This window comes from Desmodus rotundus, chromosome 5 (assembly GCF_022682495.2).
Source record: "Desmodus rotundus isolate HL8 chromosome 5, HLdesRot8A.1, whole genome shotgun sequence".
Taxonomy (NCBI): Eukaryota; Metazoa; Chordata; class Mammalia; order Chiroptera; family Phyllostomidae; genus Desmodus; species Desmodus rotundus.
The window spans coordinates 2,633,944-2,657,274 of record NC_071391.1 but is presented as its reverse complement, the minus strand read 5'-3'; the positions used below and the strand labels follow the sequence as shown (position 1 = coordinate 2,657,274).

At 59.6% G+C, this 23,331-nt stretch overlaps 2 protein-coding genes across 2 annotated transcripts in view; both read left to right on the top strand.

The window, feature by feature from the left end:
• ANO1 (anoctamin 1) overlaps positions 1-11,507 on the top strand; it is a 124,723-nt gene extending 113,216 nt beyond the window's left edge. Inside the window, exons 24-27 of the mRNA XM_053924546.2 lie at positions 4,993-5,045; positions 6,429-6,613; positions 9,611-9,716; positions 9,871-11,507. Of these exons, the coding sequence (XP_053780521.1) occupies positions 4,993-5,045; positions 6,429-6,613; positions 9,611-9,716; positions 9,871-10,113 (587 nt within the window). The 3' untranslated portion in view covers positions 10,114-11,507. The remainder of the gene's footprint in view (positions 1-4,992; positions 5,046-6,428; positions 6,614-9,610; positions 9,717-9,870) is intronic.
• Positions 11,508-16,583: 5,076 nt separating this feature from the next.
• Positions 16,584-23,009, top strand: FADD (Fas associated via death domain). Its single transcript, XM_024574427.3, has 2 exons — positions 16,584-17,036; positions 20,309-23,009. Exons 1-2 carry the CDS (start codon positions 16,751-16,753, stop codon positions 20,662-20,664), a joined length of 642 nt encoding a protein of 213 aa, XP_024430195.2. The 5' UTR covers positions 16,584-16,750; the 3' UTR covers positions 20,665-23,009.
• The last annotated feature ends 322 nt before the right edge of the window (positions 23,010-23,331 follow it).

Sequence of the window (23,331 nt, the reverse complement as noted above, 5' to 3'; positions counted from 1 at the left end):
GAGTTCTGAGCATGTTCTGGGTTTGGGAAAAGGACCTGCTCTGGGGCAGCAAGAGCCAGAGCCAGCGAAGTGGGGCCGGGCACCGGGTCCTCACGGCTCCTCGTTGCGCCTGGATGGAGACCCAGGGACTCAGGGACGCAGGGACGCAGGGACTCAGGGACTCAGGGACTCAGGGACTCAGGGCGGAGTGGCGCAACACCCTGAGGCTCCTTCACCCCCACCCAGAGCTCCTAACCCCCAAGATGAATCAGCCACGAGAATATTTGGGCAAGAGTCCTGATGTCTGTCTCATAACCCACCGCCGCAGGAGGTCCACAGGCCGCAGTGGCCGGCGGGGGGCCCTCCACAGCCCTCCCCACCCAGGGCATTTGTGTGCACACCACCCTCGCCCGGCCCCCCACCACGGCCCCCCCCCCCGCCCTACTCCCCGCCCCCCCCACTCGGCCCCCCCCCCCCCCCGCCCTGGGCCCAGAGCTAGACCAATGGGGAGGCTCCCATTCGTTAGCTGCTTAACAAGAGCCTTCCACGCAGGGAGCCATTTAATCGTTGAATGTTCATGGGAAAGAAAGCAAAGGAAGGAAGACGGCCCCGTCCGCTGGCGAAGGAAGAGCAGTGCCCCTAGGGGTCCGGGCCGAGGGGCAGCCTGCGCTTTCTCACCCAGGCCATTAAGGGGTTCCTCATCCGTGTGGACAAGGGGCTGGGGGAAGAGCACACAGCACGGCAGCATGGAGGATGACTTCCTAATGGTCAGGGGTGTCAACAGGGGAGCAGACTTCCCTGTGGAGTGGTGAGCTCCCTGTCACCAGCAGCATTTAAGCAGATGTGGGTGCCCGTCCATCCGGGGGTGGTAAGGGAGGTGGGGATATCGAGGGGCAGGGCTTAGGGCCAGCCCACCCCAACAAGCACCCTGCCCATGTCATCTTAAAGTTAATCCACTTAAACAGGGACCCAGTTTTCAGGGTGAAAAAAAAAGGTATTGGGATTTTTATCTTGAAATGAGGCAGAGAATTACAAAAACGTGTTATCTCCTGGCCCACGCAGTGGTGGTGAGGGAAGCTCTCGGCAGGGACAAAGATTGAATCGCGTGGTGGAGATGGTACTCGCGAGTAGCTGTGTGTCAGGACCGCTCCAGGTCGGGCTGTCGCGGCCCAGACGCGCTCTGGCCAACACGCAGGCGCCCCTGCAGCCCCGGGCCTTGGGGCGGCCCCTGGAAAGTCCCTGCGGGCCGTCCCATCCCTGTCTGCAGCCCCGCATCAGTGGGAGGCTCCCTGGTCCACGTCTTGGCCTCTGCTGGCCGACCAATGGTGGCCAGATACCACCCCCCTCTGAGACGCCATGGACTGCAGCTTCCATCACACGTGTGGTTGGTTAGGTTGAACTGTATGAAATCGCCATCGCCACAGCTCAAACGTGGTCCTATCTCGGCGATCTCACCTGCTTCATGTGCAGCCCCGAGTTTGAGCTGTGGGATCGGGGTGAGGCCAGCGGGCCCAGCTTTGAGAGGGGCCTGGAAACCCTGGCTTTCCTTAGGGAGAGGCGTTGAGCCGGAACTCACGTATAGCGGCTATCGCCCTATGTTGGGACACTTTAGCCCCTGCACTGGACTTCCCTGTACCGTTCTGTACATGACTTTAAACGGCTGTTAAGCTGGCCCTCTGAGCCCGTCTGGCCCTGACCCTCCGCCCGTCCCCCTCACTTGGGTCAGAGCTCAGCGGGCATGCCTGCAAGGCCCTGAGAGTTTCAGTCCCTGAGGACCCAGAGGCCACTTCCTCGCGTCCGAGCAGCCAGGTCTCTCGCATTTCCATCTCACCCCTTAAAATGTCAGAAGCCGGTCCTCGCTCGCAGGCCGTGTCTGCACAGACCCCTGGAAACCGAGCCGGCCCATCGGCGGGCGTCTCTAAGCACCTCGCGCCCGCTCCGAGGACGGCCTGGGTGTGGCGCTGAGCTTGTCCTGGGTGCCTGCTGTCGGGCCCGCGGAGGAGGAGCTGGGTGAGGAAGGTTGGGCCAATCCTGGGTCCCACTCTTCAGGCGGGAAGGCCGAGACTGAGTGTGTGACTGCCGAGCTGGGACCCCTGGGGCTGCACACCTCTGTAAGGAGAGGGTCACTGCTCCAGAGGCCTTGAAAGGGGCAGCTGGTGGCTGCTGGGCGCTCCCTGGACCGTCCCTGGGAAACCTGGAGCTCCGCACCCAGGGGCAGCCAAGAAAAGGGCGCATCTGCCTGTCACTCCGGTCTCACAAAGGCCCAATTCTCAGGCGCCCGGAGGCCCCAGGCAAGTCCACGGTTTGCTTTGGCACGCTTTGCTTGGCAAAGCCCTCGCTGTCCCCTACGGCCACATCCTAAAACTTGGGAACCCACTGGAGTAGGGGGAGCCGGGGGTGGCCCGTGGCCCCCATGGTCCACGGTGGCCGTGTCCCCACCGTGAGCCAGGCTGGCACGCACGTCCTCGGGGGCCCGGCTCAGGACTGCCTGCTTTCCCCGGGCCTGGTGGCTCGGCCCTCACTTCCTAGTTCCTGTGCGGTCGGATGAAGGCGCAGTCTGCCCTCCTGTCACGGTTGGTTTGTGGCCCCTTCACTGTAACCTTTGCTAGAAGAGCTTTTGTGTTCCTCCTGTGATCTGTGTGGGGGGACCGGTGGCCCCCGCGACCTGCACCTATGGGGTGGGGTGGCAGGGGGAAGTTCTGCCACAAAGGCCCGATGGCCCTGCCTGGGCACGGAGAGAGGGGTGTGGCGAGTCCCCGCAGGGCACCCAGCCCTGTCCTCCTGTGTGTGGGAACCGGCTGCAGCTTCCCGGCCCTGACCTTTGACTCGGGATTAGGGCGCTTCCTGCCCTCAGCCTCTTTCTGCAGCTCCTCCCCCCTGGCAACAGGCTTCTGCCCGCACTCAGCGCCTGGCGCTGCCTGCAGCCAAGCCACTCAGCACCTCCCGCCATGTTCTTGGAAATGGGGTTCAGTGTCCCTGGGACAGCGGTGGCACCTTGAAGGAGGCAGCTCCCCCGAGAGGTTTCTCCCATGAGCATCAGCTCCCGCCCCCCACCCCGGTTTCTGGAGGCCCTCGGAGCAATGGCCCCCCCGCCCCCGCGGAATGTGCAGTCGAGTAACTGGGAAGAGGGGCTGCTCTGGGTTTGCATTGTTGAAGCACAACCGTGTGGCCCCAGTGTGGGCGTCACGCTGAGGACCATCGGCCGTCCCGTGAATGCAGGCAGCCCCTGTGGGACAGGCTGACCCTCACAGGCCCCCGGCCTCCGCTGTGCCCTCTTGAAACCAGAAAAGCCTGTGACTGTGCTGCCTGTCACCTGCCAGACCCAGTACACAGAGACAGGGGCTGAATCTCCACAGGCGCTTTATTCAGATGGCCCACGATCTGAGAAGACGGTGGGTGTGTACCCAAACAGACCGTCCTAAACTCCATTTAAACCGACCCTTTTTACGAGGAGGAGAGAAGTGTAGGTGACGGGTTTGGAGTCCAGGGAGAAAGTTAATCAGATAAAAAGCTGCAGCATCCTCTCCTCTGTGCCCTGGGCGGTGGTCTCTGTCTGCGTCCTGGGCTCCATGGCTCCCCCGGAGCGCAAGGGCTCCGATTCCATCTCTGACGGCTGCGGACCTCCTGAGGCACGAAGGTGGAACTGCCTGTGGTCTCCTGGAGTCAGGGTGGGTCCCACCTTCACTTCCTAGAACAATAGCTTTTACATGCGTGGGTTGCTCAGCTTGTTAGCTATTATCTGAAACTAAAATTTTTCCAACATCTGAGCCCCCCCGTTACTTTCTTGGCTGGTTGGGCAGCCACGTGGCCCAGCCACAGACTCGCTTCCTCGTGCCGAGCTCAGGTGCTGCCTCCCACGGGAGCCCTCACCGTACCCGGGCTCACCTGCGGCCCCGCACCGTGAGTCTGCAACTCAGGCCCTGCAGGTGGGCCGTGCGCGTGAGGACTGCTCTCCCGGCCACGAGCCACGTGATGGTTCCCACTGGGGGAACCACAGTGAACTGTTTTCTCGGGTTCGCTCAGCGCTCGCATGGCACAGGGGCCGCTGACCCACAGCAGGCAGGCGCAGGCAGCAGCAGAGGGTCAGCGGTGGGCACTGGGTGCAGCTGTCCCTGTACTGTCGCCGGCCTGGGCTGGGGAGTGAGAACCCAGCACCTCGCACGCTGACCTCGGCTACTGCCTGTGGTTTCGAGCTTCTGGGCCACACGGGCCTAAACGTGTGTATCTGCAGACCACCAGCACGCACCCCCAACCCGCCTTGTTTCTACGTAATGACAGTAATGCATGAATGGGCCTCGGCCCTCTCGTACCCTTTCTGGGAAGGTGGGTTGTCCTGCCCAGATCTGGTTCAGCAACGGGGCTGATAAGACTCAGGGTATGGTGGGGTCAGGCAGGGTGCTGGCGCTTCCCTGGAGTCACGCATCAAGGCCCTGACAAGCAAAGCCTACTCTGGGCCCTCAGCTAAGGGGCTCCCTCCCTGGGCCCAGCTGCTGAGGAGGCCCGTGGAGGGACCCGTGCTTCTCCAGGCGCTCACCTGGGCTCAGGTGCTACGGGAAACAGCCTACACCCTACTGCTGCCAAGTCAGGCCCAGGAAGTGACCTGGCCTCACCTGCCGGGGGCCCTGACTCTGCTCGCCGACCCCGGCACTACTTCCGGCCTGTCCCCAACTGTAGGGACAGAAAAAGGGCTGTGGAACAGTTCTAGACACCAAAGGTCCTGGGCCCGGGCTCCATCACCCTCCCATGGGCCCTTTGGGGCAGGAGCCGCATCCAAATTGAATCTTTGTCTTTCTAGAGAAAAGGCATCACCTGAGCCAATTAGTATATAAACAGGTCCACGGGAGACTGTTGGGGGCCACGTGGGGCCCAGCTGTGTGTGAGCACCTCTGTTGGGAGCTGTGATAGCTTACAAACAGCCGACAAGGCCGCAGGAGCCTTGGGCTCCGGCGCCAGCCAGGCATCCGCCCTGCCGGCTGGCGGCAGGCCTTCAACGCCGCGCTTCTTTCTCCCCAGGAATCTGGTACAACATCCTCAGAGGTGTCGGGAAACTCGCCGTCATCATCAACGTGAGTGGCCTCGGGCAGCCGGCCCCCTCTCCAGGGTGCTAGGTGGGCCTCTGCCTCCCACCGGGTGCGGCCGCGGGCGGCAGGAGCATCTGCTCTTCAGAGTGTCCCTTGGTCGTGTCGAGTATCGTGAGGAGCTCTGGGTGGGAATAACAAATTCTCCTCGGCCTTTTTCTACCCCCTTGAGCGAAACTCTCCACCATGGCCACCTTGACCCCTAAGTCCCCTCTCTCCCCAGAGTCCTGAGAGAGAACAAAGACAGGCAGACAGACGTTGAGAGAGACGCCTCACAGGCCATGATTCTGCTCCTTTTTAGAAAAGTTAATTTCCCCTTTTGGGAAATGCTGAAACAGAGGGGGAAGGGAAGAACCTGCCAGCATCCCCCTACACACACACACACACCCCCCACCCTTCCCACCTCTGACCTGCAGGTTAGGGGCGTCACAGCAGAGCAGCCCTCAGCCTCCCCTGTGGCCTCCTGTCCAGGTCCCCCTGACTGCTGGGGCCTGGACCCCGTGGGTTGAGCTCTGTCTGGTGGTCCCCCACCAGGTGCTTCTACCCCCAAGGCTGTATCCCGGGTGTAAGAGCCCTAGGCAGCCGTGGCATGCCCCAAGTGCTGCCCTGGGACACCCCCTCTGCCCATGGGCTGAGCCGGAGGCCCTGGAGCTGACACCTGGCACGCATGCAGGCGGCTCCTCGTGGGGCAGGTCAGGGTCCCAGCGAGGCCCTGGGACTCGGCCCCCAGTGCACAGGACGTGACGCTCAGCCCAGGAGCGGGGACTCTCGGGCCAGCCGCAATGGTAATGCTGACTGCTACCATTTATTGAGCGTCTGGAACGTGCCAGGCCCTCCTAAGTGCCTACTGTGTGCCTGCCCACTAGTGTGCATGCAGCCTTCAGGGGCAGGGAGTTATCGCCCCACGTTGCAGGTGAGACAGCCGAGGCACAGAGAGGTCCGGCAGTGTGTCCACAAAGGGGCGGAGCCTGGGCTGCACCCCTAGGCAGTGACAGCGTCCCCGTGCCGGCCGCCCCTGGGTCGGGTCCGAGCTCCAGCGCCGAGCCCTACCCACCCCTCATTCCCTTTTGCACAGACCAGGAAAGAGAGGCACGAGGGACGCACAGTGGGTCTCATTAGTCCCACATGAAGAGAAGAATACGGAGGTACAGAGAGGTTGGGTGACTTGCCCGAGGCCACACAGCCGGCAGGCAGCTGCCAGCATTCTTCCCTGCTCAGGGGCCATGTGTCCCCAGCTCCCTGGGCTGCCACAGCGGCTGACAGAAGCATCCCCCACCATTCACATGTTTTCTGGGCGTTCGACCCCATGGCAGCTCACGGGCAGAGGGGCACGTGGCACTCACCCGCCGTCTCCCCGCTGTCCCCGCCCAGGCGTTTGTGATCTCCTTCACGTCCGACTTCATCCCCCGCCTGGTGTATCTGTACATGTACAGCAAGAACGGGACCATGCACGGCTTCGTCAGCCACACCCTCTCCTCCTTCAACGTCAGTGACTTCCAGGAGGGCACCGCACCCAACGACCCGCTCGACCTGGGCTACGAGGTGCACATCTGCAGGTACTGCCCTCAGTGGGGAGCTGTGTGTGCTGGCTTTCTGGGAGAGCCCGGCTCAGGCCAGGATTCTCTCAGGGGCAAGCCATGGAGCAGCTCCGTCTTCCAGGAAAAAGATCCTTAGGTGGGGGTAGGAGCTGATCTCTCTGTTCCTTTAACCAAGGAATCTGTTACGGCTTCAGGCATGGCTGGATCCAGGTGCCATAGTTTCCCATCAGATTCCATGGGGGCACTGTCCCTCAGTTTGACTTCCTGTATGCTGGCGTCATTTTCTGGGGGCACTAAGGTCCCCCAGCAGTTCTCCACACAGCAGTTCCAGTGGGAAAAAATGTCTTTCTTAGTCATCAGAACAAAGGTCCCAGGACCGAGTCTGCTGGGCTCTGCGGGTGCTACGGATGGCATGGCAACAGCAGACACTCCCTCCCAGCAGGCCCTGACTGACCAGAGAAGAGTGACGTGGCGGCCCGTGTGTCCTGTGTCAGGGAGGGGCCCTTAGTCGAACATACACATAGGTGGATGTGTAAACCTGGGGACGGCAGGAGGATCCGCTCTAACCCTCTGCCCGGTCCCCTGGGGGAGGACTCAGCATTGGGGGCCAGGGTCCCTTCCCGAGGTCCCACCGTGGGCACCTGCACCTGGTGCTGGGCCCTGAGCCTCCCACTCATAGGGTGCACCAACACCTTTGTGTGGTGTGAATGTGGCACCAAGAACATGCTCAGCTTGACCTGCTCAACTAACAGTGAGCTCCAGCGGAAGCATGGTCAGGAAGAAGGAAGGCAGGGGGTGCAGGGCCCTCTTATCAGAAGCCCCTTGGGAGTGTCCATGCTGAGGTGTCCAGGGTAAGCTGTGGGCTCTCAGAGCAGGCGCCACTGGGAGAGGCCAGCAAGGTGGGGCCTAGTCCCCATTGTTTTTAAGGGTCTTGTGACTTTCACCTCCAGGGAGGTGGAAGACCGTGGGCCCTGCTCCTGGGAATCCGCTTTTAACCGGGGCCTCCCCTCCCCCGTCCCTTGGCCATGATCACGGGCTGCAGGTGTGTGAGCGCCCTCCAGTGGCCACACCTGAGTCAGCCCCCTCCAGGAGGAGCTGGTGGTTGGCAGAGCAGCGCCCACCCTGGCCCGGGGTAGTGGGTGTGAGGGAGCTGGCCTAGCAGGGCTGAGAGCTGGGGCACTGCTGGCCGCCATTTGTGCCTGCACTGAAACAGGCCTGGCCTCGTGGAGCTCCTGCAGTCACCCCAGCGAGGACATCATCCCCCTCCCCAGGGAGCCAACGGGTGGCCAAGGGGAGCTAAGCAAGGAAAAAGGTATGATCCTCTCTGATAGAGGTCAGTATGGGGGTAGCATCCAGGCCTGTAAGTGGGCTTTGCGGGATGCGTAGGAGTTTGCTGGGTGGCCCGCACGCTTCGCCGCCTCCGGACGCAGCAGGCCTTGAGCACAGGAGGAAGAGGGAGGACGAATGTGTGGCGTCTGATGCTGGGAGAACACAGGCTGCCAGCTCCCATCGGAGCTCCGGTTGTGCAACTTCCTTGTCGCTGGCAGCTGGCACCCGGGCATGTGTTCCCAGCCCAGTCGCATCTCTGGGGTTGGCAGCTCGACCTCCCGTCCAGCTCACTCCAGACGTGAAGCTCTGTGGGTGAGGGGCCCAGACGGAGTTCCCTGTGGAATCACACCCTGGGTTGGGTGTTGGGCTGGGTTAGTTGCTGCTCAGTAGATGCCAAGGTGTGAGTAAGGGAGGGCATGCCGACAGAGGCCCAGAGAGGCCGGGGGGTGGCTAGTCCTGGGTCCAGGCCGGGGCTACTGTGCCCACAGAGCCAGGCCCCGTCCCTCCTGGTTGCCCCTGGGCCGCGGCTTCTCAGGGACCAGCGGGGACACCCCTGTGGCCCCACACCTGGGAACTGGGGGTGATTAGCACGGCTTTTCCAATGCAGAGGGGGTCAGCCCCAATAAACCCAAGCATCCCCCCGAATTCAAGGAATAGTCGGGTGGGCCTAGGTGGGACAGGACCTCGGGCTCCGTCCTGGGCCTCTGTGCCCTCCATGGAGGAGGAAGAGGACAGAGAGACCTGAAGGTCGGGAAGTGCCCGTCACTGCTCCCTCTGGTGGTAGGGTGGATGGACAACAAATACACATCTGTCCGCAGACCCAGGTGCAGAGGTGGGGCCTTGGGGGAGGAGTGTGAGGGAGCTGGTGTCTCTGAGCAGCGTCTAGACCTGAGTGCTGGGGAGGGGGCTGGGCTGGCACTGTACAGAGATAGGGATGTGGCAGCCGAGAGGTCGCAGCAGGGAGAGGGGTGCCCAGGACACTACGTCCCTGGGGCAGTTGCTGGGCAGGCCCCAACCACACCAATGGTCCATTTAACCTCCTACACAGACCTCGCTGAGAAAATGTTTAGCTTTTTCCAGTAGTTTCCCCCGCAAAAGGGGAGAGACTAGACAGGTGGCTTTCGGACTGGTTCCAGGGAACCCTGTCTGCAGTTTTGTGGACAGTAGGAATTGGCTTGGGATTTGGGGGAGCCAGGCCTAGGGGGCCCCACTTGTTCCCTGGGCAGCGTGTCAAACTCCTTTTCACCAGGGGGCCATATCAGCCTTGCTGTTGCCTTCAAAGGGCCGAATGTAATTTAGGACTGTATAAATGTAACTACTCCTTAACTAGGGGCAAGGAGCTCGGCGCTGCCGCCAGGTAGAAACAAGGTGGAGGGCCGGATTCAGCCCGTGGGCCTTGTGTTTGCCACCTGTGCGCTAGGGGTTTCAGGTGGGACGACTTTTTAGAAAAAGGGTCCCACCAGATGGTCCCAGAGCCCAGTTCTGTGAGACACTTCTGGGGTCTTCATTTTCCACAAGGCCCCTCAAGCCCTGCCCGGCCCCCGTGGTTCCTGGCCGCCTCCCTCCGACACGGAGAAAGACTCCCTGTCCCCCTGGGCAGCTGCGCTGCCCCGGCTGAGGCCCTCCCGGCACCCAGCAGAACCCCAGGGTCCCCTCGCAGACCCCAACTCCCGCCGGCACTTGCAGGTACAAAGACTACCGCGAGCCCCCGTGGTCGGAACACAAGTACGACATCTCCAAGGACTTCTGGGCCGTCCTGGCCGCGCGGCTGGCCTTCGTCATTGTCTTCCAGGTACCGCGGGCCCTGAGGGAGAGCGGTGGGCTCGGAAGGGTTCGGGAGGCCGCAAACAGAGGCCTTGGTTCACAGAGCTTGCTCTGCGAGCGAGCGGTGCAGGGCGTTCCCCGGGGGCCGCCCTCTTGCTACTGCGCACTGCCTCTCCTTGCAGAACCTGGTCATGTTCATGAGCGACTTCGTGGACTGGGTCATCCCTGACATCCCCAAGGACATCAGCCAGCAGATCCACAAGGAGAAGGTGCTGATGGTGGAGCTGTTCATGAGGGAGGAGCAGGGCAAGCAGCAGCTCCTGGACACGTGGATGGAGAGGGACCCTGCAAAGGACCAGCCGTTCAACAACCACAGCCCCAAAGCCAGCCTGGACGGCCCCGAGTACCACGCGGGCGCCCTGTAGCAGCGCGCAGCGCCCCGAGCGAAGGACACCTCTCCCCGGCAGGCGGCACCCGCCCCTTCCACACCCGGTGGCTCCTGGGTTTGCAGCAAACCTTGAAGACCACCTTCTGATAGGACAACATTTTTTTATTTTTATTTTTATTTTTATTTTTTGGTCTTTTTCTGTCTGCCGCACCCCTACCCCCCACATCTTTGCACAAAACCGTTATGCAGGGAATTTTTCATCTTTATTTTCAAGGTTAATCAGAATGATCGCTGGGGAGGGGTAGCCACACACAACAGGGGCGGGGCTTTGCAGAAGCAGCTCTGGGGAACCTGCGTCTCCTCCCCAGAGACTGGCGAGTAGGGGGTCTGGAAGCCACCCTCTCGAGTCCTCCTGGTGCCCAACCAATGCCACAGGCGTTCCGGGGTGCTGGGCCCTCACTGGTGTGACGGGAGGGAGGCCAGAGAGGCGGATGAGACCAGTTCCCAGAGGCCTCGCCTGCCTCTGGGTCAGAAATGTGGGCCAACTTTCACCCTCTTCTCCGCAGGTTCAGAGTGGATCAGGCCCTCTGGTCAGAAAGAGAGGAGGCCTGGCCATCAGAGGGCATGGGAGCGGTGTGCGTGGGGTCCCCGCCGTAGCCACACCCCTCCTCACCGCAATGAGCTAAGCTCCCCATTGTTGGGACTCTGCATGGGGCCAAGCCAGGCTGACAGTGAGGGGTCCTCTGGGGGCCCTTCTAGGGAAGACAAGGGTTTCGAGAAGTCTTGGGCTCCCAGGGGTACATTCACAGTTCTAGGGTATTTATTGAGTCGTCTTTTTAAATCGATTCTACGGTGGACTTGAGGGTATCTTTTTTTTCCTTTTCCTGTAGCTCAAAGGTGGAAGGAATTTCTCTTTTTTTAGTTAACCAAATATTGAGAGGAATTTAAAATCCTGTTACTACCAAAGATTTTTATTAATAAAGGCTTCTATTTTGGTAACTCTTCTCTATATTTTTACTTACAGGAATGTTACTGTTGGACAATTTTGATTTTAAAAGCTTGTACAAACAGGTCTCACGGGTGAGACGGGCGATTGAAATCGGCAGCCCTTAGGCTGACCTGAAATCCCGCTCCAAAGTGCCTCGCGTGCCCAGGGAGACAGAGAAAGGAATGTTGCAGCGCGGGCGGGAAGGAGGCAGACCGGGCTTTGTCCCGCAGGTGCGGTAGGCCGCATGCCCGCACGCCCGTGAGAAGAGGGCTGTGATCCGTCCTCGGGCGACTCCCGGGGTCTGCGGCGACCCGGTGCCCCTGTTCTCCCGTACAGGAAGTCATCTGAAACGGGGTTTTGTATGTAAATGTTGTATTAAAAGTTGGGTGATTACCAAAAATCCTTTTATGGAAACCATCTTTTTTTAAGTGAACATGCACAAGTCCAGAGGGCCGTGGCTAGACCTCCCCCTGGATAAGTCCGGATGTGCGATGCTCCTCTCCCTGAACTCGCGGCGTTGGCCCAGGAAGCTCCTGAGGCTGCCCCCGGGGCCCCCAGCCCTGTGGTGGAGCTGCAAACTCAGGAGGGACGGGCAGGCCTCTGCTTCCTTTGGCGACAGACACTTCCTCTCCCTGAGTGTGCGTACGCTTGTGTGCACACGTGTGCATGCGTGTGCACCTGTGTGTTGGGATGGGGGTTGTCACACCTCCCCAGCAGCCTCTCCCATGAGCCCCACCTCTGGACCCCTGATCCCACCCACCCAGCAGAGCAGTCCTGGGGTTTCATGGGGCTAAGTTTCCCCCCAAGGCTTTTGGGGACAACCTAGAGTCACCAGTGTTTTCATTTGGGTAAGTGGGGACACCCATTTCTACACCACCACCTAGAATCACCAGCATTTCCTGGAAGAAGGGGCACTTGATGAAGGGACATCAGCAGGTAGCACAGCCCTGTCAGCTTGGGACACTGGCCTCCAGAGCACCCAGGTGGCCGGGGTGACCCACCTCCAGTGCCTTGCCGACCAGCAGCAAGCCTCAGGCACCCCCTTGTGCCCACACCCCTCCATCCCCAAGAAATCCTCAGCAAAGCCCAAGCTCCCCGTGTTCAGCTTACTCTCGGTCAAAGCCCTTAGTCCTGACCTGAGGGCAGCACCCGAGGGCAGCATCAAAGGAACCCTCTCCCCTCCTGGGTCCTCCCACCAGAAGCCCGAGGGCTCACAGTGGGACCCTGCGCCCCATTTGGTAGGTGAGGAGACAGGGTCAGAGCCAGGGAGGTGACTTGCCCAACACCACAAGGGTCCTCAGCACCTGAGCCAAGACTGTGGAGACTGGCACCCAGGCCCTGTGGCCATTCATTCACGCAACGTCCACAAAGAGGGCGGGTGGGCCTGGCCAGTGGCCCCACTGGCTGGAGTGTCATCCCCCAAACCAAAACGTGGGTTCAGTCCCTGGATGGATAAGGGGATGGGTGGATAGATGGGTGAGTGGGTGGGTAGATGGGAGACAGACAGATGGCTGAGCTGTTCCACCTTTGGGCCAAGTGGACCTTGGTATCACGCTGGCAAGGGGGTTGGGGCGGGAAGCGGGGGCCACGTGGAAGGAAAGGTGTGGTGCCTCTGCCCAGTGCGCCCATAGCAAGCAGCCTGCCCCTGCGCCCCCCACAGCACTGAGCAGAGGAGCTCAGCCCCGGGGCCCTGGCCTGGCCCAGCGTAGGCATCGCACGCAGCCCGGCTCCCTGTGTCCTGCAGGATGCACCTGAGAGAAAAGCAGCCTCGCCAAACTGAGGCCTGGCTCCCTCCGCTCTGCCATTGCTTATTCACTGGGTCCCATCGTCACGCCCCCCTTTGCTGTGCTCCCCATCTCTCCCCCCCCCCAGTTTTATGGAAGTGTAACAGAAAACCGTTAGGTCTTACATCTTAAGTGTACAACTTCCAAAAACCAAAACCACCGCTCTAGCCAGGACTCAGAAGCAGAGTGTTGCGGCACCTCAGGAGCCTCCGCTGCGCCTCCCTTCTGGTCACCCTCTTCCCCCAACTGTAACCAAGGTCCCCACCCGCTCTGCTGATCCCGATTCCCGGCCGCTGGAATGCGAGTCTCTGGTTTGGTTCGTGGGTGGCTGCTGCCCTCTGCTGGCTGCCTATGAGAGCTGCATGCTGGGAGGAAAGCACTCGGAAAAGCCCCGCCAGTCCGCACGGTCTGGCTGTTTGCTGACGTGGCAACTTACCCCAAGCCTAGTGACTTAGGACAACGCACATTTATCAGCTTCTAGTTCCGTGGGGGAGACGTCTGACACAGGTCTCGCTGGGCGAGAATCAGGGTGCCGGCAGGGCTGGACCCCTCCCTCAACCTTCCAGCCTGCAGGGTGGGGAGTCCCTCCCAGGCCTTGGGACTCAGCCAGGATAACTCCCATCTGCAAATCCTTAATCTCATCACACCTGCAAAGCTGCTTCTGCCAGGGAAACTAACCCAGTCCCAGGTGTGGAGGTTTAGATGCGGACATCTTGGGGGGGGAGGGGGGCATTTATTCTGGCAACCATGTACCCCTGTGCCTCAGCACTGAGGCTTTTTCTGCAGAAAAAACACTGCCCCCAAGCGAAGCCCGGAGCTGTCGTGAGTGAGAGAGGCTGAAACAGACAGAAGCAGGAACAGGAGGAGGAAAACAAAAACAGCAGACGGAGCGACACAAAGAGAAAAAGGAAAGGAAACTGCTGACCAGACGCACAAATAAGACCAATGTGCATCCACGGAACCAGCAAAACATGGCTTCCCTGTCTCCCTTTAAAGACACGTGCTAAGTGACGCACAAATACCCACCCCAGCGTCAGAAGGTAACACCTTGTGCACCAGAGGGTGCAGCCCAGACAGTGGGACGGCCGCTCCCAAAGTGGGAGGCAATTTCTGCCCATCACATATCTGACCTGGGGTTCACATCCGGGACACACAAAGAACCCCTTCAACTCAACAACAAAAAGACAAGCAACCCAACCGAAAATGGGCAGAGGGCCCTGGCCAGGGGGCTCAGTGGGTCGGTCATCGTCCGCAAACCCAAAGGTCCCAGGTTTGATTTCCAGTCAGGGCACAGGCCTGGGTTGTAGTTTCGCCCCAGTGGGGGTGCAGGCAAGAGGCAACCTGTCAATTTTTCTCTCTCATGTTGACGTTTCTCTCCCTCTCTTTCTCCTCCCTTCCCCTCTCTCTAAACATTAATAAATAAAACCTTTAAATAAAATAAAAGGGGGCAGAGGACTTGAACAGACATTTCCGCAGACAAGTCACGTGAGTGGACACCCCCAGGTCTCAGCCCTGGTCCCCTTGTCTTTCTGTCCTCCCTGTATAGGGGCTCAATACTACATTTGTCAGGGCGCCCCAGAGAGACAGAACCAGTAGGATATGGGAGACCCAAACAGGGAGATCTGTTACCTTAATTGACTCATGTGGTTACAGAAGCCAGGAAGTCCCTCCCCCTGCCATTAATTTGCTGGGGAACCAGGAAAGCCCCTGGTGCAGTTTGGTCTCACTCTGCAGGTGGGAAAATTGGGGGCAAGCAGTGTGAGTCCCAGCCTGAGTCCAAAATCCAAGAACCAGGACCGCCGTTGGGGCCGAGGGCAGCTCAAGCAGAGAGCACCATGCACCCTGCCACCACCTTGTTGTTCTATGGGGACCCTCCAGAGATTGGATGATGCCCACCCGCCCGCACTGGGCGGGGCGGGGGGGTGCACGTCTGCTTGACTCTGTCTACCGGTTCAAATACCAATCTCTTCCTGAAACACCCTAGCAGACACACCCAGAAATATGTTTTACCAGCTCTCAGGGCGGCCCTCAGCCCAGGCAGGTTGATGTAAAACGAGCCATCACACACGCCATCTGTCTGCGGAGTACTCCCCGGGACACATCTCTGCCCAGGTCTCTGCTGGTCAGAGACCCGGTGCATCCCCGGTCTAGTCAGCATCTCTCACGGGTCCTCCCCCAAACCCACCCGCCCGCACCTTCCCCAGGTCAGCCCGTGCACACTGCATCCTTCAAACCTCACCAGCACCCCCTCCTTTTACATCCACTCCGGCTGGAGAGACAGCTGCACCCTCCTCATCCGCTCTGCCGCACTAGGTCCAGGCACCCTCCTCCCTCATCGGGACGAGTTCGAAGTCCGGCGGATTCTATCCCAAAGCAGAGTGAGTCCTTCACAATGCTACTCAGAGTGCACGGCAGCACTGCGTGCAGGGGCCGAAAGGTGGGAACAACCGAAATGCCCATTAGCTGATGACCGATGAACACATGTGGTCCATCCAGGCGATGGGAGGCTGTCGGCCCCTGAAGAGGAACATAGCGCCAACACCTGCCACGTCGTGGGTGAACCTTGAAGTCAATCTGCTCGATGAAAGGAAACCAGGCTCAAAAGGCCACGTGGTACATGGTTCCAGTTACATGAACTGCCCGGGATTGTCAAATTCAAAGAGACAGGAAGTAAATTAGCAGTTGCCAGGGGCTGGGGGAAGGAAGTGACCAGGTTCCAGGTTCCTACTTGGGGTGATGAAAATGTGCTAAAATTAGTTAGTGGTGAGGGTTGGACAACCTTAGGAATATATTAAAAACCAGTGAATTGTACACTTCAAAAGGGCTAGTTATATGGGGTATGAGTTCTCTCAACTAAGTATATATATAAAGGTAACTCAGATGCCTTTGCTCCGCTCTGCTCTGCGGGGGCTCCACCCTGGCCTGTGAGGCCCCTCCTAATCTGTCTCTGCCACCCCACCACCTCCCCCTCTGCCACCTGCCCGCAGACGCGCTGCACCCCCTGCTGCTCCCCCTGCTGCTCCTGGAACCTCGGCCCTCTTCTGTGCCTCTCGCCTGCTCTCCCTGTGCCCTGCCCAGCACACACGCTGCCCCTCACCCCCAGCACCTGCCCCTGCCCCTGCGGCCCCACCTGCCCACCCGACCCCTCCCCTCTGGGCCCTGGCTGGACTGACTTTGGGTACACTGTACCTTATCTGTTTCGGAAGCTGGTGCACTGATGACTAAGCTCTGGCAGGCGGGGACTTCCCGAATTTGTCCTCAGCACCTACTGCCTGGCACTCAGTAAGCGCTCAGTAAACGCTAAAAACCATTTAAAGCATCAGTGACTACGACTTTAAAAATCAATTATCAATTAAACTTGAACACCTAAATAAACCTCTAAGTCATCTTTTCCGACCACGTGTCCAGGGGGCACTAAAGGACATGAATCATCACAAATGTTCACAAACGAAAGCATTTATTATCAGCACCCTTACTGCCGCATTTCCCGGAAAACGCAGGCCCGCCCAGCCAGCCCGCGCCGGCGCTCTCGCGACCTCCACGCTCCAGTCCTTCGGAAGTGTCCGAAGGACGCAGGCGCAAAGGCAGTCCCAGCCCCGCACCGGTACCCTGCCTGCGGCGCCCCCTGGCGGCAGCTGCGCGCCTCCCAGGTGGAAATGGCTATGGTCAGGCTCCGGGCGCATGCGCGGGTCTCGGAGTTCCCGCGAGGCGCCGGATGCTCAGGACCGATGTGAACTTCCGGTGGCGGGGTAGGAAAGACTTGCGTAGAGGGACCCCGGGCAACCCCGGGTGCGCAGATCTGGGAGCGGGCGACGGGCCGGGCCGGGCGTGGCGGGCTGGGGCCGGGGAGCTCGCGCAGGGCCGGGTTCGCGCCCGCCCGCTGGCCGCCGTCGCCCGCTGTAATGGACCCGTTCTTGGTGCTGCTGCACTCGGTGTCCACCGGCCTGTCGAACAGCGAGCTGGCCGACCTCAAGTTCCTGTGCCAGGGCCGACTGGGCAAGAGAAAGCTGGAGCGCGTGCAGAGCGGCGTCGACCTCTTCTCCTTGCTGCTCGAGCAGAACGAGCTGGACCGCGAGCACCCGGAGCTGCTGCGCGAGCTGCTCGCCTCCCTGCGGCGCGAGGACCTGCTGCGGCTCCTGGACGACTTCGAGGCGGGCGCAGAGGGCAGAGCGGCGCCGGAAGAACAAGGTGGGCGCCGGACGTGGGACAAGGGCTGTGCTGGGGGCCGGGACGTGGGGGGTGGGCGGGACACGGGCCAGGACTGGAGCTGGGGGAGTCGGAGCCAGTTTGCCTAGCAGTCGCGTTTGGGAGTCTGCCAGGCACCGAACCTTTGCCAAGTTTGAGTTTGCGTTTGTTTTCAACAACCCTGGTGACCCGTGGGGCAACCAAACCTCAGAACAGTGAGCTCACGCTAGGTCGCAGATCCGATATTTCCTCCACCACCCTACTTCTTCTGAGTAGATTAGAAAATACCCGGAAGAGGAAGGCGTTGCTCACCTCTGAGTACAGAAGAGTGGTGACCCTGTGCTGCTGCCAGCACCCGCCTTCTGCCTGGGAGCGAGTGCGCTTCGCCGACGCCGCCCTCGGAGAATAATGATAATAGTGAATAATGATGACTCGCGGGCCTGCGGCCTGCCGTTCCTGTTCTAAGCGCGGTACACACTTGGTTTTCGCAGTAACCTCGTTCGTTACATACTATCGTTTGTCATCGTTACCTTTTTGCAGGTGAGAGGACTGACAAAGGGATATTTACTGGCTTGCATAGCCGATCACTAAGGGATCACTAGGGTCGGAACGAGGCAGTGTGGCCTCCGGTGAGTGGTATTAGGCCCGACACTGTCCCTTTGATCAAGTCCGTTCTCGGTTTTTTTTTTCCTTTTTTCTTTTTTTAATCTGGTTAAAGGCTTGTCGATTTTGTTTATCTTTTCAAAGAACCAGCTCCTAGATTTATTGATCCTTTGAATTGTTCTTTCAGTCTCTATCATTTACTTCTGCTCTGATCTCGCTATTTCCTTCCTTCTACTTGCTCTGGGCTGTCTTTGTTGGTGTTCCTCCAGTTCCTGTAGCTGTAGGGCTAGGCTGTTAATTTGAAATGTTTCTGTATTTTTTAGGTAGGCCTGTATCACTATGAACTTCCCTCTCAGCTGTGTCCCATAGGTTTCGGACTGTTGTAAGTTCATTTTCATTTGTTTCCAGAAACTTTTGGATTTCTTCCTTGATCTTATTATTACCCCACTCATCGTTTAATAGCATGCTATTCTGTCTCCATGACTTTGAATATTTGAATTTTTTCCTTGAGGTTGATCTCTAGTTTCAAGCCCTTGTGGTCCGAGAAAATGCTTGATATGATTTCCGTTTTCTTGAATTTGTTGAGGCTTGTTTTGTGTCCTGTCGTGGTCTATCTTTGAAAATATTTCATGTGTATTTGAAAAGAATGTGTGTTTTCTTTCTTTGGAATGAAAGGTTCCACATATATCCGTTACGTCCATTTGTCTAACACGTCCAGCTCCACAATGTCCTTGCTGATGTTTTGTTTGGAAGATCTGTCCATTGTTGACAGTAGGGTGTTAAAATCTCCTAGTGTAAGTGTGTTGCTGTCTCCCACGGTTTTCCTTATATATGAGGGTGCTCCTATGTTGGGTGCATATATGTTTACAATATTTATGTTTTCTTGATGGATTCTTCCCTTGAGTACTATGAAGTGTCCTTCTGTGTCTCTTTTTATGGCCTTTGTCTTGAAGTCTATTTTGTCTCTGATCAAGTCCGGCCTGTAGTGGCTTCCTGCAGTGGGGGGCCCGCAGGCACCCCATCTGCCACCTGCACCTGGGGCTTGCAGCAGCTTCCAGGAGTAAAAGTGAGACCTGAGTTCAGCAGGGTTGCTCAGTCACCAGCCATGTTCTCAGAGCCTGGGGGTGGGAGGGTAGGAGGTGCTTTGGGGGCACCCCTTAACGGGCTTCAGGCAGGGGCCTGGAATTGGTCATTTTGTCACTGAACCCAGAAAGGAGATAAAGGTGACACCATGGCGTCGCTCCGTAAGACCTGGCGCTCACTGGTGGCAAGCTGAGCGCACAGCTCCCCACCTAAGAGCAGACAAGCGGAAGCGAACACAGGACGTGTGTTTCCAAGGCTGTTCAGTGTGGGGAGTGCCCGCCTGGCGCACTGAGAAGGGGTCTGCACGGCTCAGGGAGCAGTTCAGGGGTGTGTGGGGGGCTGGTTTCTGTTCGTGTAGTTACTGTGTGGCGGGGGAGCATACTCAAAGGTTAAGAGCAGGAATGGAGGGCCATAGGGGTGCTTCTTTATTGCTTTCCGGAAGGCGACGTAGCATAAAGGTGGGTCCAGAGTGGGCTGGGGCACCAGACTGCCGTTGTCTGGCTGTGTGTCCTCAGGAGAATCGCTGACCCTCTCTGTGCTCAGTTTCCTCGTCTGTACAAACGGTCGTAGTAACACAAACGACCACCTCCCAGGGCCACCAGCCCGCCGGGGCTCAGGGGTGGGTACACGGCTGACAGCGTCTTGGTGACCTGCAGCTGGAGAAGCTGATTGGCAGGAGCCCTCCCAGCATCGTTTCCGCCCTCCACTCTCCTCTCTCCGTTCCAGAGACAGCCTGTCGTGGTCTGTTGTTCCCAGCTTGCCAGTCCCAGCAGTGACTTCAGCAGATGAGGACTTGGTAGCCAGGGGCCGAACACTGGTGGTCAGTCAGGGGAGCTTCCCGGATGAGAATTGGGGCGCGTGTCAGTTTCCCAGGGCTGCTGTGCAAGTCACCACACACTCGGTGGCTTAAAGCCACAGGAGTGGACGCGCTCACAACTGGTCGGGGCCAGAGTCAGAAACCAGGGTCACAGGGCCACACTCCCCTCTGAAGGCTGGGGGTGGGGGCGGGGTGAGGTGGGGTCCTTCCTGCCTCATCCAGCTTCTGGGGCTCCGGGTGTCCTGGCTGTGGTCTCATCACTTCAGTCGCTGCCTCCGTAGTCCTGTGGCTTCTGTGTGTGTCCCATCGGGACGCGTGCCACTGGATTTAGGGCCCGCCTGCATAACCCAGGAAGGTCTGTTTTCGAGATCCTCGACTTAGGGCGGCGAAGACCTTTTTCTAGGAACGTGCACGGCTCCAGGGACGTGACGCGGATGTGTCCTTGTGGGGCCCCGGTTCACTCCCGTTTCCTTCCTTCGGGCGGCTCCCTGCCCCTCCCTCAGTTTCCTGTCCTAAGCAGGTAGCTCCACTGCAGCCCACCCCAGCCCTCAAGGTGTCAGCAGGCCATACCGCTTGGGTGGTGTTTTGGGGTGGGGTGGGCTAGGGTACGATTAGAAGCCACTGTTGGGCCTTCTGTGACCCCCCAGCCCCTCTGCTCCTGGGCGGCTCCAGCCTTTGCAAGAGGACCTCTTGTGACCCAGCACTTGGGTCGTCCATCTCCTGAGGGGCACCCCAAGCCCCCGGTGAAACATGTTGTTCTTTCTCTCCCTAGACTTTTGTGCGGCCTTCGACATCGTGTGTGACCACGTGGGGAAGGACTGGAGGAGACTGGCACGCCAGCTGAGAGTGTCTGACTCCAAGATCGACGCCATCGAGGTGAAGCACCCCCGGAACCTGGTGGAGCAGGTGCGGGAGTCATTGAGAGTCTGGAAGAGCGCGGCAAGGGGGCATGCCACGGTGTCCCACCTGGTGCAGGCGCTCAGGGCCTGCCGCCTGAACCTCGTGGCAGATCTCATCGAGGAGGATCAGCAGGCCCGGAGCCTCCAGCTCCAGAATGAGAGCGGTGGTGGCACTGTGTCCCTCATGGCATGGGACTCGGACGTGTCTGCCTCAAGAGCCTCCTCTTGACCCCACTGCCCTTCTCCGGGGCCGGGGCCTCTGCACAGGCCGGACTCCAGCTCCTCCCCCGAGGCTGACCAGGTGCCTTCCGCAAGCCTGTGCTGTGAGGACTCATCGTGAACCCGGGCACCCGGTGCTCTGATAGAGGTTTGATGACCCGTGGTTACTACCCAGGGCTCAGTCCCCGCTCGGCTGGCAGCCTGCTCTGGTGGCCCATCACCCAGTGCCCCACGTGGCATGTACCGGGCCTGCCCTGGAGCAGCCTCCCGTCACCCACCATGTGACCTAATCCCACGTGGAGAAAGCTTGGATCTTGAGCTGCGAGATCCAGGAGGTAGTGGACAAGAACGCGCCTCCCACCTGTGTGGCAGGGCCTGGCAGGGCCCGGTGCCAGGCAGCTGCAGGCTACCACATCAGCCCTCGGGTGGGGCGAACTAGCAGGAGAAACCGCTCCCTGAAGACGGGGGCTCAGAGCTGGATAGAGACCTGCCCTTGCTCCACCAGCCCCCACCAGTGGCCGGGGGCTTCCCTGTGACTGCCACTGGGCCAGGCTGGAGGCCCCTCTGAACAGGGCAAGCACGGCGACCCCGGCTCTGGGAGAAGGACAAGCACAGGAAGACACGCAGCGAGTAGGAAAGGCACAGATGGGCCCAGTTGGCCCTCCCTGGACGACGGGCCTGCTGTCCTCTGTGTTCGCCAGCCCAGTCTGTGTGCCGGCCCGTCCCAGAGGGCAGGCGGGCTTCTGAGTCGGACCCCGGGCCACTCCTGGCTTCTGCCTTTGGGGTTCGCGTCCATACGCAGGGAACGTCCAGAAACACTAAGTGCTCCCCAAACCCGTGACAACTTGCTTCTCAGGTGCCTTACAAACAAGCCACAGCGTTTCACCCAGAGGCCTGTCAGAAGGCTGTTGCTGTGCTTCGTGGTCCCGAGGTGTCTGTTACCTCTCGTCTCAGGTCTGAAGCACCCTCAGCACGGAGCACCTCCCTGCCCGTGACTCTGAGGCTGCTCCGGGGTGGCGCGTCCTGAGTGTCCTCGTCTTCTGGGACTGATGGGACTGACGTCCAGTCGGAGCTGTGACGTTTGCCGTTCTGATGAGGGGCATCGGACTGGGCGGTCCCTGGCGCACAGGGTCAGCTCCCTCTCCTCTGCCAGCCCCCACAACTTCCCAGCCTCACAGCCTTCCACACCGCAGGCAGCCCTGCGCCTCCGCACGCTCGGGGCCCTGTGTGCCACCGTCTCCAAGGTCACCAACCCCTTGTGGGAGTCTCATCTGCCCTGGTTCCTCCCCACCCCCTCCGTCCTCACCCTCACCTTCCTGCACTTGCTGAGGTCACAGGCTGCCAGACCCCTAGTGTGCCTCTTCAGCCATGCTCAGCCTTGGACCGTGGAACCCTTGGCCCTTCTGCGTGAAACGCCCTGGGTCACCTTTGCTGGCCATCCTTGCACACCCCCTCTTCTCTGGGTGCCTGACCCCCGGCCCCTGGTTTGCCCCCCTTTCATGGGGCGCCCAGACCCATATTGTCGGAGAGCACAGTCCTAGGTTCTGGGGGCTGAGACATAGGCACTGTGCCTGCCACAGGCCTCAGCCTAGGCCCACCCCCACCCAGTTCTCTCCTGGAACCACTGACTACCCAACTGTATAAGGTGCAGACCAGGGCCACCTCCTGCCCTGGGCCAACTGTCCCGGGTGCTGCGGCACCAGCCCCTTTGCACACGACTACCTCAGTGGTGACTACTCCCGCCACCCCCTGGCAGTAAGCCTTACCCCCTCTCTGGGCAGCCGAGGCTCTGCTCTTCCTGCCCCTCCCACCCCTCTAATGGCCCGCAGACCCCAACTGCATTCTTAGAACCACAAACTCCACACATTCTGTTTCAGGCTCTTATTTCCACGACAACTATTCTGAGTCTTCTGCTGACTGCTTCTAACCACAGTGCTGCTGCGTGCGACACGCCTGGGGCCAGGCCCAAGCACGCCAGGGCCACGAGCGCTTCTGAGACTGCCGAGCCCCTCCGTGTGCCGGCACAGAGGCGGAACTTGCCTGGTACAGGGAACAGTTGCAGTTGAGATCCGTTTCCATGAAAGAGGTCCTCAGTATTTAAGCCGACTCAGTGAAGACACCGGCAAGAGTCACACACGCCCCAGCCAGTGTGGCTCAGGGGATTGAGTGCCAGCCTGCGAACCAAAGGGTCACAGTTTCAATTCCTAGTCAGGGCACATGCCTGGGTTGCAGGCCAGGTCCCCAATAGGGGGTGCTCAAGAGGCAACTACACATGGATGCTTCCCTCTCTTCCTCCCTCCCTTTCTAAAGAATGGAATCTTTTAAAATAAATGAGTTGTATTCATTTTGTAGGCATCTCTCTCTAACTGGTACTTTTCCTGATGTTTTGTAGTGTGTGAGGGTTACGAGCATCGGCCTCCATCTGGCCTTGTGCTCAAGTGTACCGAGGTAACATTAGCGAGGGAGCGAAGCCTTGCTCCTCACTGCCATCTGAGTCAGTGTTCCGGCCTCTGGAGGGGTTCCCGTGGGAGGAACCTGGCTGCAAGAGCACCCAGGCCCCTCGGCAGCATCCTGATGCCCAGGAGCAGCGCCGGCCACCTTCCCAAGCGTTGTCTCCCCTTCCGCCCAAAGTCTGATGGCAGCTTTGCCCGACCTCACTAGCAACCAACCATAAGCC

Bases quoted from the DNA above. Each gene is read 5' to 3' on its own strand.
- FADD (XM_024574427.3), top strand. From the start codon at position 16,751: ATGGACCCGTTCTTGGTGCTGCTGCACTCGGTGTCCACCGGCCTGTCG. The intron at 17,037-20,308 runs GTGGGCGCCGGA...TTCTCTCCCTAG, and splicing joins AGCGGCGCCGGAAGAACAAG to ACTTTTGTGCGGCCTTCGAC.